The 12,706-nt window shown below is 42.6% G+C and overlaps 2 protein-coding genes across 2 annotated transcripts in view; one reads left to right on the top strand and one right to left on the bottom strand.

The window, feature by feature from the left end:
• ORC3 (origin recognition complex subunit 3) overlaps positions 1-5,427 on the bottom strand; it is a 149,045-nt gene extending 143,618 nt beyond the window's left edge. The window contains exons 1-2 of the mRNA XM_068231129.1: positions 5,304-5,427; positions 694-728 (exon numbers count right to left, since the gene is read on the bottom strand). Of these exons, the coding sequence (XP_068087230.1) occupies positions 694-717 (24 nt within the window). The 5' untranslated portion in view covers positions 718-728; positions 5,304-5,427. The remainder of the gene's footprint in view (positions 1-693; positions 729-5,303) is intronic.
• Positions 5,428-5,430: 3 nt separating this feature from the next.
• The window catches only part of RARS2 (arginyl-tRNA synthetase 2, mitochondrial), a 47,445-nt gene continuing 40,169 nt past the window's right edge, over positions 5,431-12,706 (top strand). Inside the window, exons 1-4 of the mRNA XM_068231130.1 lie at positions 5,431-5,562; positions 8,631-8,704; positions 9,691-9,787; positions 11,510-11,593. Of these exons, the coding sequence (XP_068087231.1) occupies positions 5,527-5,562; positions 8,631-8,704; positions 9,691-9,787; positions 11,510-11,593 (291 nt within the window). The 5' untranslated portion in view covers positions 5,431-5,526. The remainder of the gene's footprint in view (positions 5,563-8,630; positions 8,705-9,690; positions 9,788-11,509; positions 11,594-12,706) is intronic.

The following is a 12,706-nucleotide window of genomic DNA, read 5'->3' as shown; positions in this document are numbered from 1 at the left end:
GATTTCGGTTCAAATTTGATTTATCTTTCAGACCTAATCTATAGGATCCGCTCAGACAAGTTTGTGTTGGATGTAACCACTGTGTCCAATGAAGCAGCGGAACACAAAGTCCTGCCCTATGTGACTTAGTGCCCAGTTCCACTATGCCCAAATCCGGGTCAAATCTGCAGCATTTCCCTGCTTGCAGATTTATGCAGCATGCAGCCGAATCCCTATAGCCGTGCATGGCACAGTTTAGCAATCCAGGCTGCGGCTATGCAGCAGAACGGGAACTGCATTTGAATCTGAAACAGCCACAGCTCCTAGTGTAAACAAGCCCTATGGTCTCCTTTGGCTGTCCGATGGACACCACCAGAACAGAGGGGACGGACACAGCGGTTTGTACATCAGATTGCTGTGACCTTCCATGTTTAGAGGTGACCGTCCATGTTTATAACATGGAGTAGTGTGAGCACTTGAGTGTATTAAAATAAAAGAGAGCTGGAGAATTGTTCTCCATTCTACAAAACAAAGGGTTTTATTTGTAGCTGTGTCACTCTTGAAGTGACAGATATTCTCTCACTTAGAGACTGTACAGGGAAACCCTTACCACACTATTCATAACTAAAATATTTTATTCCTGGGATCAGGTTTTAACCAAAAATAACAATAAAAATAACAAGCACAATATTTAATATGATTTAGTACAAATACCTTAGAAACAGATGATGTTGTCATATTTTAGAAACCTACAGGAAAAAAGGAAAAACTTTATTTTACCATCATCAAGCTGAGAGATTAAGTCCTTCATTAGAACAAGCAAATCTGTTCCCACTGGTATGGCAAAGTTAATGTTGAACTCTATAACCTCATAAATCAAACCTCATTTAAACATTGTGACTTTTTAAAATTAGTGTTAAAACATGACTTAAGGGCCCCATACACTGGTCGAATTCAGCCATCGATTGACAGCCGATTTGACTGCTCTGATCAAATCAGCTAGGAATCGATGCAGAAGGAAGCATGGTCAATTGGTAGATCAATCAATTTCCATCTGATTTTGATCCATTTGCCCGATTGGTCCGGATGGAAAATCTAGGTCGATTGGCTGCTGGCAGATCAATGGCCCACAGAGTTGCATTGGATTGAATGGTGCAATAATGCATTTCAATCGATTTTCAATAGATTTCATTCTGAAATCTATTGGAAATCTGTTCCTAGTGTATGGCACACAGCAGATAGAATCCTGTCAGATTCAACTTGACAGGCATCTGACAGGAATCTGCTGGTCAAACCTGCTGCAAATCTATAAGTGTATGGCCACCTTTAGAAAGTGTCTGAAGTAGTGTTCATAGAAAAATGACCAGAGAGCGGTTTGCTTGGTGTAGAGTCGGCAGAGCCCGACACTGGCCATTTAATTTGCTCTCCTTGCCTGGAGTTTAAATTTAGTGTTTACAGAAAGGGAGTCTTTAGCTTTAGTAAGTTTATTGTGTTCTGTGGTGTGACCCCATGGCTGCGGCAGCGCATCCTCAGATTATGTTTGTAGCAGCTCTCTTGGGTCTTCTCCGCTCCATAGAATTCCGCCAGCTTAACAGGGGGGCGAGAGTTCCTCTTGCTGCGAGTCATAGTGACCTCTGGGATTGTTAGGGGCTCTGGGTGCATCAAAGTCCACTGAATAGCAAATTTCAGTGGTATACATTAGAACAGGTTAAACTACAAAGCACTGCAGTTTGTAGAAAGACTGTGGAGATCCGTGGTGATAACAAATGCAGTATGCTTTTGGCCACAAGATGGTGCTGGTTCTATAGCTCTTTCAATCTCCAGCTGCATGGGGACTGAGGCTGTGGTACAGCATTAAAGCGTACCCAACATAATAGCATACAAATGATAATGAGTATGTGCAAAGTCATGGAGCACATACATTACCCCATAATGTCCTCCAGCAGCACTGACCTTGCAACCTGAATTTCCAGCCCAAAGCCCAGCGAGTGGGTGAGGCTACTGGTGTGCAATGTCCACTGTACATGTGAACATACAGTAAGGCCTCTTTCAGATGGGAGGTTGAACTGCACTCTCGCTGAGTAGTTCAGTTTCCGTTGTGCCTCCCTCCAGTGCAATTCAGGTGCAATTTAAATCTGACTCCATGGGGGGGGGGGGCCTCCTGTCTAGCGCCAGTACTGAGCACTAACAAGTGCCCAGAATAAAAAGTTGTTCGAGCAAAGTGAGGATCGAGCCCGCAGCTCAGCAAGTGGGCAAGGGGACATTGATTCCATTAATTTCACCATAAAGGACAACTGAGGTGAGTATAATAAGGAGGCTGCCATATTTTTTTCCCTTTAACCATTACCAGTTGCCTGGCAGCTTATTTGGCTGCAGTAGTGTCTGAATAACTGATCCTCCGCACCTCTATTTTACCACATGTGCCTGATAAGTATTTCTTTACTTGTATTTACTATTTTTATTGCTGCTTGGCATCACTTTTTTAAGGAAGTTGATTAAAAGTTGAATTTTACTATTTGATGAGCTGCTCCTGGAACCCTTTTTTTCTCTTGGCATTGTTGGATGAACTATGTACTTTTCTGGATGTTGCACCATCATTTTGAATGTTTTTTCAGCTGATATATAGTGTGCACTCGCTACACCCAACCTCTCTACTACAGTGTCTGAATATCACCAGAAACTAGGAAGCCCCCAGTAAGTATATCATGGGGCAGGACATTTTGCTTTATGCTTCCTTTAAGGCTGCGTTCACAGTGGGATGTTACAGGCGCACGTTAGAGCAGCCTGTAACGCAGCCCACCGCACAGTAATGAAAAATCAATGGGCTGTTCACAGTGCCCACGTTGCGTTACACAGTAACGCTTCACGTCAAGACAACGTACTGCATGCAGTACTTTATACAGGGCTAAGCCGCGTTAGACTGTTTGCACATGCTCAGTACGGGTGTTTTTTTTATTTTAGGGGCGGAGAGGAGGCGGGGAGAGGCCGTTACGTAGCCAGGCACATGGCTACTTGGCATTAACTGCACTTGCAGTGTTTACTCTTTGGAGCGGCCGCTGCTTGGCTGGAGGGACCACGTGATGTGGAGAGCTCCGCTCAGGTGGTCTCCGCAGCGCCTCCGACAGAGCAGGCGCACCAAGAGTTGCTTGTAACGCGGCTCTTGGTAGCGTCCTGCTCCAACACCACCAGGCGTTGCGATAGGGGCATGTTATGTGCCCTATAACGTCCCCTAAACGCAACGTCCTGGTGTGTAAGTAGCCTAAATGTATGCTATTTTGACAATGTATGGTACTTTGTTGGAACAGTGTTTACTTATAAGATCTCCTATAGCGAGCAAATTGGCTCCAGATCACCGCAGGCGCCAAGGTGCTGTGACTACACTGCTCTACTATGTTTGGATATTCTAATTGTTCTCCATTCTACAAAACAAAAAAGGTTTTATTTGATTTTGAGTCACACTTGAAGTAATGTCCTCACTTCCTTTCTGGACAGAAAGAAATGGAAATTCCCTCATTCAGACATGTAACAGGGAAAATCCAAAACAGTACAAAAAAATTAAAATATTTTTTCCTGGAATTGGAAAGCAAATAGCAAACAAAGCAAATAACTGTTTCCATATCACAAGTAATTTAATTGAAGCACAATAAATAGCTACGGTATATGCTGGAAATGATATAAGACATGTACAATAGTGACGGTACACCTAAATCCTACTAATTTAGAACTATATAAAATAGACAGTATATTCAGCTGTAGCATATATTGCAATCAAAGAAACCCGTTCTGACACATGACCAACTGACTTCCTTCCCCAGATGACCTGCAAACTGTTGATCCAAACCCCTGGTGAGCAAAAACTGGACAGCCAATTATTAATGCAGGAAAGTCAATACTGTGATGTGTGTACAGTTATTATTACTTCAACATCTGTGTGCAATATATGGAATGCACAACAGTCCTGTAGTGGCCATTAGCAACAAATGTGGAGACTATCAGGACTGCATGTCAATACAGCTGGGAATGCCTAGTGTAGTGATGGCTAACCTTGGTACTTCAGCTGTGGTGGAACTACAAGTCCCATGAGTCATTGCAATACCCTTGACAGCTCTATGCATAATTCAGGGAGGCAGAGGCATGATGAAATGTGTAGTTTTGTCCCAGCTGGAGTGCCAAGGTTAGCCATCACTGGCCTAGTGTATAGCTGTTCCCATTTATTCTCTCATGAATCTTCTCAGCTTGGGTCTCTTTTCCAGGAGCAGCTGAAGGTGGTGAATTCACCACCTGTTATGTGCTCCCGTCCTCCGGCTGGGAATTGCTAGTGCTCAGCACGGGTGGTGGACAGGTCTCCCACTTCCGATTAAGTTCAAGAGGTTTTTTTTAATATATTTTTATTTTATTATTACAGAAGCTTTCTGATGCAAAAACAAGTAAAGAGAAAATGTCTCTCTTTAGAGCATCACACCTTGCATTGAATACTTAGACCATGTTAACAGTGGTGCGGTGTAATGGTAGCATTGTAACGCGCACAGCAATACACCACCTTTGTGACACTTCTTGTACAGCAGGTGTGGTATAACAGCGTTCAGCATGGTAGAATGGCATGCTGTGTGTTCCCACAAACACATGCATTAACAGTAAAGAATACTATTCATTGACTGTATGCAACGCTTTGTGCAGATAACATGCAGTGCCACTTACCTATTGTGTTGCCTTCCTGCTGTTACAGGAAAAGCATCGCCCACTGTGAACCTAGCCTAAAGTTGGCCATACACTTAGAGATGGCCACCAGATTTGACTATCAAATAGATCCCTGTCAGATCAAATCTGATCAGAGAGGGATCGATAACTGCCATACACTAAACATAGATTTTTTGATTAGATTTCAGCATGCGCAGCGTTGCACCGTCCGATGCTAACCAACAATCAATCTGCCAATATTCCCAACCTGTTGCCAGAAGACAACTTCCATCGATTGACAGATATCAGCTGAAAGCATCATCTATTTCTAGATCTTAACAGATACGATCACAGTGATTGAATCAGCCAGATATCAATGGGCTGTATGAAGCTACATTTTCATACTACTTGAATGAGTAGTAAGAACAAATTGAGGAAAGATGAATTTTCTCAGGGCTTGACACAAAAGAATGCAGTATACCGTGGCATTAGGGAGAAGTTCCAAAGGGTCCCATTGCTGAAAAGTGTCCTATATAAAAACACACAAGTGATCTGATAGACCTCCCTGATAGCTGCACAGTGCCAGCAGAGTACAGGAATCTGTCCAACACACACAGCTCGGAGCAGATCTCCGGATCCCCACTTACCAGTGGCGCTGTACAATTCCCTCCAGTGATACACGAGTTTCAGGACTTCCCTCCACAGAGGTCACAGCTCGGACTGGAAGCTGGGATTGGTAGAGAGCGGCTTCCGGGGGAGGGGCATACGGGTCAGGGTGAAACATGTGCTTCTTCCTGTGCTCTCTGTCAGACAGTGTGACCCGCTGATGTGCTGCTGGGCTGGAGCTGATTCGTTGCTAGACAGGTGGAGATGGCCGGTCACTTTAGGAGAGTTATTGCAGAGCAGGTACCGTGCTGTGCCCTTCTCGTACACACTAAGCATTGCATTCAGCACAGAGATGCTCTTAATAGCATGAAATGTTTTATTAGGAGACGTTCACACTCGTAAACCATTGGACAGTCACAGCTAGTGAGAAAAGATGCCATTGTGACACACACAGATTTGTAGCAACGATATTTTACTCAGAATCATCAGATTTCACAGGGAAAGTCTACTCCAGGAACATAAAATGCAAATAGTTAATATTATAAGTGCTGTACATGGTTTGGTGGTATAATTCACTATATATCAGTAGCTTCAGTTAGCCTACTTTCACACTGGTGGGTCGGCCAATAAAATCGCTTTGCTAATGCTATGCAATGTCATTGTAATGGTATGTTGGAAGTGTGGTGCATTGGATCTGTTGGCATACTGTGATGCATGCAGTGCGGTACTGCATAATGTTAGTGTTAACAGCTGCAGTGAAGCATACTTTGTATGTACTACAATAAAATGTTGAGAAACACTGCAGTAGTACATACAAAGTATGCTTCACTGCAGCTGTTAACACTAACATATTGCAGTACTGCACTGCATGCATCGCAGTATGTCAACAGATCCAATGCACCACACTTCCAACATACCATTACAAAGAAATTGCACGGCATTAACAAAGCAATGTTATTGGCCAACCCACCAGTGTGAAAGTAGACTAACACTGAAGCTACTGGTATATAGTGAATGGCATGTACCAATGGAATGTACCCCTTTTAAAACTCAGTACTCTCCGAGTACCCCCTGGCATAGTAAACATTATCAGAAGTACCGTTGACAAATATATTTAATCATAGTACATAATTGGTTCTAAACAATTTTCAAGCATTTATGATTGCTTTTAATTAGCTAAAACACTAATTTGGTGTTGTTTAAATAAGATTTATAGTTTTCTAAAACTCTAAATTTGTTATTCTTAGTTAAGTATATTAAGCTTGAGTACCCCCTGGAACCATCAGAAGTACCCCCTGGGGTACGCCTACCACACGTTGAGAACCTAGGTACTACTGTATGCATCGTACTGCAACCATAAAGGCTGGTAAACAAGATGCAATTTTTCTGACAGATCGATTGATAATTTTCTGCGTATTTGATCTGCTCCTAATTGAGAATGAGATCAATTTTGTGCAGCACTGGTCTGAAAATTGATAGAAATTATAGATCAACCTGTTGAAAACCTGTGTGAAAAATGGTAATGTGTATGCATATATTTGGGATGTCCCACAGTAAAATACTCTATAAATGTATTTTTTCCTATGTTGCTGTCATTGTAGTAATTAGAAAAAATCTGGCATTTTGAAATAGTCCATCTCTTCATGGGGGATTCTTAGTGTTTTTGGTGCTATTCTGCTTTTGGGGACCCAGCAGGAAACCTTGTGGGGAACAGTTCTCCAATCACAGTACCTTCTTATGCTGGGCATACACGGAGTAGATTATGCGCCAGCCCGTATCGATTCCCGCTCGTCCCCGTGGGCGATTCTTATCTTCCGCTCGTTTTTGTCCCATTGTCCGCCCGCAGGGATCGAGCGCAGTATCGATCCGGCGGGGTATTGGACACATCAAGTTACATTAGTTATGTCGATTAGAATAGATAGGTAATATAATCTCTTACCCACCCTGTTTTAAAAGAACAGGCAAATGTTTGTGATTCATGGGGGCTGCCATCTTTGTCATGGGGGCAGCCATCTTTTTGGTTGAAAGGAGGTGACAAGGAGCAGGAGACACAGTTCCAACTGTCCTGTGTCCTGATTACCCCTCCCAGCTGCACACGCTAGGCTTCAAATGTCAAATTCAAAATGTAAAAAAAAAAAAAAAATTGCACCAAAACAGCAGAACGAGAACAACATCATCAGAAATCCCATCATGCTTTGCACAGCATCAGGGGAAAAAAGCCCGGGCAGTTTTCTTCTGTGCAGCTAAAAATGAGGCTTGTATAAGAGAAACAAAGTTCTGATGCTGTGAAACTGTTAAAGAAAACCAAGCCTTTTCAGTGCTGCTGAGTCGATTTTTAGTCCGGAGGTTCACTTTAAGGGAGGTCCGAGGTGAATAAAAATCAAAAAGCTAAGTTCTTGGAGCTTCCTCCAGCCCCTGGCAGCCGTCCTGTGCCCTCGCTGCAGCTTCGGTGGCTCCCGGTCCCCTCTGGTGCAGATGCCGACCTCGCCAGGTGCCTGCGCAGTACAGTCCGGATGACATCAGTGCGACTCCGTGAGCCGCGCGCTGGAGTGCAGTAAGATGCCGACATCGCCCCAGAGGGGACCCGGAGCCACCGGAGCTGTGGCGAGGGCACAGGACGGCTTCCAAGGGCTGGAGGAAGCCCCAGGCAAGTAGATTTTTTTTTTTTTTTTTTTTTATTCACCTTATGCAAGGCCTGAGTGGCCTCAAGGGGGCTTAAGAAAGCCCCAGGTAGTATGTTACATGTTACCTGAGATGTCTTTCATTTTAGTTGCACATTAAACTGACCTTTTTAGTAGCTTATAGGCACTTGGCTGTCATGCAGATCATTGCAGTGCTTATGACAAATAGTTAAAGCAAATGTGTGAGATCTACAGAACAAAAAGTCACACAATAACCATGAGGGAAGTCTCTGGATCCTCCAGAGGCTTCCCACATCCTCCTCCTGACCATCAGTCCAGTGCTAGAACCCTCAGAAGTTATAGCAGGAAGCCTCATGTCTGTGAAGTAGAAAGAAGCAGCCACTCTGTCTCAGCAAAAAAAAAAGCTGAGCCAGTTTAGCTCCATGCTACTGTGCAGGTGGCTTATGCCTGTGCTGAGCCAGTTTGGCTCCATGCTACTGTGCAGGTGGCTTACGCCTGTGCAGTGCAGCCTTGGCTTCATCCACAAGCCCTTGTTGACAAGCTCTGGTGGTCCCAGTGCTGGAAGATTGAGGGTGATGGGGAAAGCTTCTGGATTATCCACTGGGTGGTCAGCTGGACAGGAAAAGTGGGGGATCTTCCCTAACGTGCTGTAATGTGATGTAATAATGGTTCTAGTACTGCCTTACAAATTGTAATAATAGCTTTAATTAACGTTTTGCCTTATAGGTGTCACAAATTTTGAGAGTTCCTGAGAAAGAATTGATCCCACATATTCATGCAGTTCAAGTCCTCAAAAAACAGTAAAATGCTGATCTTTTACTTATTTTTATGTATTTGTCTATATTGTGCTGAAGTGTTTAAGGCCCTGCTAGAGAACTAGGGGCTATGATATTTTAACATTAAGCCTTTCCAAACTCTGCCCCATTGCCCACAAGCCAGCATAATTACCATATTATGCGGCACAGCGTGATATTGAAGGGAATCAAAGTCTTGGGCAGTTTGGTCCACATAGCTTGACAAAGTGCCGGACTAGATCTGGCAATGGCGCCACCTAGTGACGAGCCCAAATGCACCCACATAATATTTAAATTATGTGCTCCAGCAGCAGAGGATGGGGCCGGAGGTAATCAGTGTTGGACTTCGTTTGACACTTTGAGCTGAGAAGGGGCTGACACTCTGCTGGACCAGATCTGGCAATGACTCCCCTAGCAGCTGCCATGTAGGCTTTTGATTAATGTCCTATGAGCAAATGTAAAGTTGCATTGCATGCAACATCTAACGCATTTCAACCCACAATGGCCAGCTCTGAAAAAAGGCTCTTAGATTATGAAATTCTGGAAGCTAATTTCACACCTTGTGGCAGACTACGCTGACGGGGTAATTAGCGTAGCTCGGTCCCCCGCTCAGTGACGTGCTCCCTGCTGGTCAGGAAGTACGTCACTGATTTTCTTTTGATGTGCGCATGCGTGCCGCACTGCTACCACAACAATCTAAATCGTACCACGCGGCAATCGAATACTGTGGCCAATCTCATAGAGACTAATGGCCACTGCGACTGAGAGCATAGACTAATGGCCACTGAGACTGAGAGTAACGCAATGCCCCAGTGTGAAAGGGGCCTAGCTGTTGCAGGAGATACTGCTTTTTGTTTGCTCCAGCTTTACTAACGGAGATTTCGTTTTAACTGTGAGTGTAGACATTTTCATTGTTATAATTTGATATCCCCCTGTAATCTGCTGCAAATAAAATCCTTGTGTAAGCAATTTGCTTTTTGTTTCCTCTTTAGGTTGACGCCTGATTTTAAGCTTTTTGTGAACTCTGTTACAAAAGACTATTTTGATGCAGTCAGTCACAAGGAAAAAGCCCACAGACTTGCAGGAAAGGTACACTGGTATCTGTCTAAATAATTAGTTGCTTTCAGTAGCCCTGGTAATTTGTAGTTAAAGAGGAACTTAAGCCTAAACAAACATACTTGTTACATTAGTTATGTTTAATTAAAATAGATAGGTAATATAATCTCTTACCCACCCTGTTTTAAAAGAACAGGTAAATGTTTGTGATTTCATGGGGCAGCCATCTTTTTGGTGTAAAGGAGGGGACAGGGAGCATGAAACACAGTTCCAACTGTCCTGTGTCCTGATCACCCCTCCCAGCTGCGTGCGGTAGGCATCAAGAACAACATCATCAGAAATCCCATCATGCTTTGCTCAGGGGTAAAATGCCCATGCAGATATTTGATGGGGAGGAGCTTAGCTTATGTGCAGCTAAAAATGAGGCTTGGGTAAGAAAATCAAAGTTCTGATGCTGTGGAACTGTTAAAGAAACACCAAGACTTTTCAGTGCTGCTGAGTAGATTTTTAGTCTGGAGGTTCACTTTAAGCTTAGTTTAGCACAAAATAATTTATAAATATTGATGGGCATCACATCTTTAGAGCTGTACCAGGCTAGCAAATGTTTAGCATCTATAAAAGTGCTGGTTATCTGGCATGATTATGGGCAGTTGCATTAGATCACATGGAGGATTTACTTTTGGCACAAGTCACTTATGTGATGTGGCTCGTAGCCTTACCTTTAGGCCTGGTACACACCAGTAGATCTTTGGCCAGCTTTCTGAACAATTGATCATCCTCTTCAATCTCCAGTTCAGTAATTAATTTGATGGAATGCTAGATCATGATACACTTGTAAACATTGTCTCTTTATTAAACATGCATTGCTAGATGCGACATGCCCAAAGGATAGATCCCTCTCTGATTGGAATCTGATTAGAGAAGGATCTATGTCTGCCACACACTGCAAATAGATGCAGCTTGAAGTCTATTGAAAATCTATGGGACCCCTCACAGATGGCTGATGTGTCCCCTGCCCCCATCAATTAATAATGCTCCCTGCACCTTCTATAACATTCACTAGGTCATAGATAACAGGAGCTGGTGTCCTGGGGAAGTAGACATGAGAACACAGACAGCACGGTGAATGCCGGCCACACAAATGAGGCCTCTCTGCTGCTGAGAGTACTCTGCAGGGTCCCCGGGAGAGCACTAGTCATTGGGGAGACTTCGGGTGCTGTTATCGGCTTGGCCTTCAATCTAACCCCGCACCCCCCGGCCCATTTCAAGTGAAATATTCCATCTGGTGCATTTAAGTAACATAATTTTGATCGATTTTGCTCAGAAATCTATCGATATTATGAGCAGACAGCCATGTTAGGGCATCAATCTCGGGCAGATTCAATCACAGTGATCGAATCTGCCAGTGATAGTCTATTAGTGTATGGGCACCTTTACAAAATTCATGATTTTTAAAATTGAAAAGTTGCTAAATAGCAAAAAGTAATACTATGGAGAAGGGATCTTTTTCCCATAATATTGTCATTTTTGTGTCAGTGAGCCTCAACCAATGTAATATGAAGTATGTCTCTTTATTATATTAGTATCCCAGAAAGTTTCCTTTTCATGGCGTGGCTTTTGAATTGTATACAGTACCTAAAACGCTGATCATTGAATTTTGAAACAAATTGTAAACTTGTATGTAAATATCCCACGGCTGTTTTATGTTGAATGCATTTTAATCCGCCTTTTTTTGGTTGTTGCTATAACTTCTAGCTATCTAGTAATTCCGTTATAAGTGAAATAGGCACTGGCCAAGGTTGCGTTACCTTCACAATCAACAGAGATTTATTAATTAAGGTGAGTTTTGAAAAAAAGCATGCATTTATACTATCACAAAACAGCTAGAGCAATGTTTTTCAAAATTTTATTGGTATGTACCCCTTGTAATACCCTGTACTCGCCAAGTACCCCCTTACATAGTAAACATTATCACATGTACCCCTTGACAAATATATATTTCTTGTAGTACATACCGGTAATTGGTTCTAAATAATTTCCAAGCATTTACTATTGCTTTTAATTAGCTAAAATACAAATTTAGTGTTGTTTAAATAGGATTTATCATTTTTTAAAACTCTTAATGTATTATTCTTGGTTAAATATATCAAGCCTGAGTGCCCCCTGGAACCATAAGAAGTACCCCCTGGGGTACGCGTACCACATGTTGAGAATCTATGAGCTGGATGTCTTTTTTTTTTTTTGTTGTATTGTTAAAATCGCACAAAAGTAAACATACCAGTGTGTTAGGGCAGTGTTTCTCAACATTTTATTGGTATGTACCCCTTTTAAAACCCTGAATTCACCAAGTACCCCCTAGCATAGTAAATATTATCACAAGTACCCCTTGACAAATATATATTCAATTATAGTACATGATAATTGGTACCAAACAATTTCCAAGCCTTAACTATTGCTTTTAATTATCTAAAATACTATTTTGGTGTTGTTTATATAAGATTTATCATTTTTTAAAACTCTAAATTTGTTATTCTTGGTTAAGTATATCAAACCCGAGTACCCCCTGGAACCATCAGAAGTACCCCCTGGGGTACGCGTACCGCATGTTGAGAAACTAGGTGTTAGGGGACATCTCCTATTACCCTCTGTCACAATTTTGCCGCTCCCCCGCCGCATTAAAAGTAGTCAAAAACAGTTTTAAAAAGTTTGTTTATAAACAAACAAAATGGCCACCAAAACAGGAAGTAGGTTGATGTACAGTATGTCCGCACATAGAAAATACATCCATACACAATCAGGCTGTATACAGCCTTCCTTTTCAATCTCAAGAGATCATTTGTGTGTTTACCTTCTGTCCCCTGCAGCTCTCACCCACTGAATACTAGTGACAGGCTGTGAGGCTGATTGTTTCTTCCTGTCTGTAATTCCTCAGTATGTGTCAGCCAGCTCCTT

The sequence above is a fragment of the Hyperolius riggenbachi genome, chromosome 4 (genome assembly GCF_040937935.1).
Source record: "Hyperolius riggenbachi isolate aHypRig1 chromosome 4, aHypRig1.pri, whole genome shotgun sequence".
Classification (NCBI taxonomy): domain Eukaryota; kingdom Metazoa; phylum Chordata; class Amphibia; order Anura; family Hyperoliidae; genus Hyperolius; species Hyperolius riggenbachi.
Note: the sequence above shows the minus strand (reverse complement) of the source record. Positions and strands in the feature narration are given on the sequence as shown.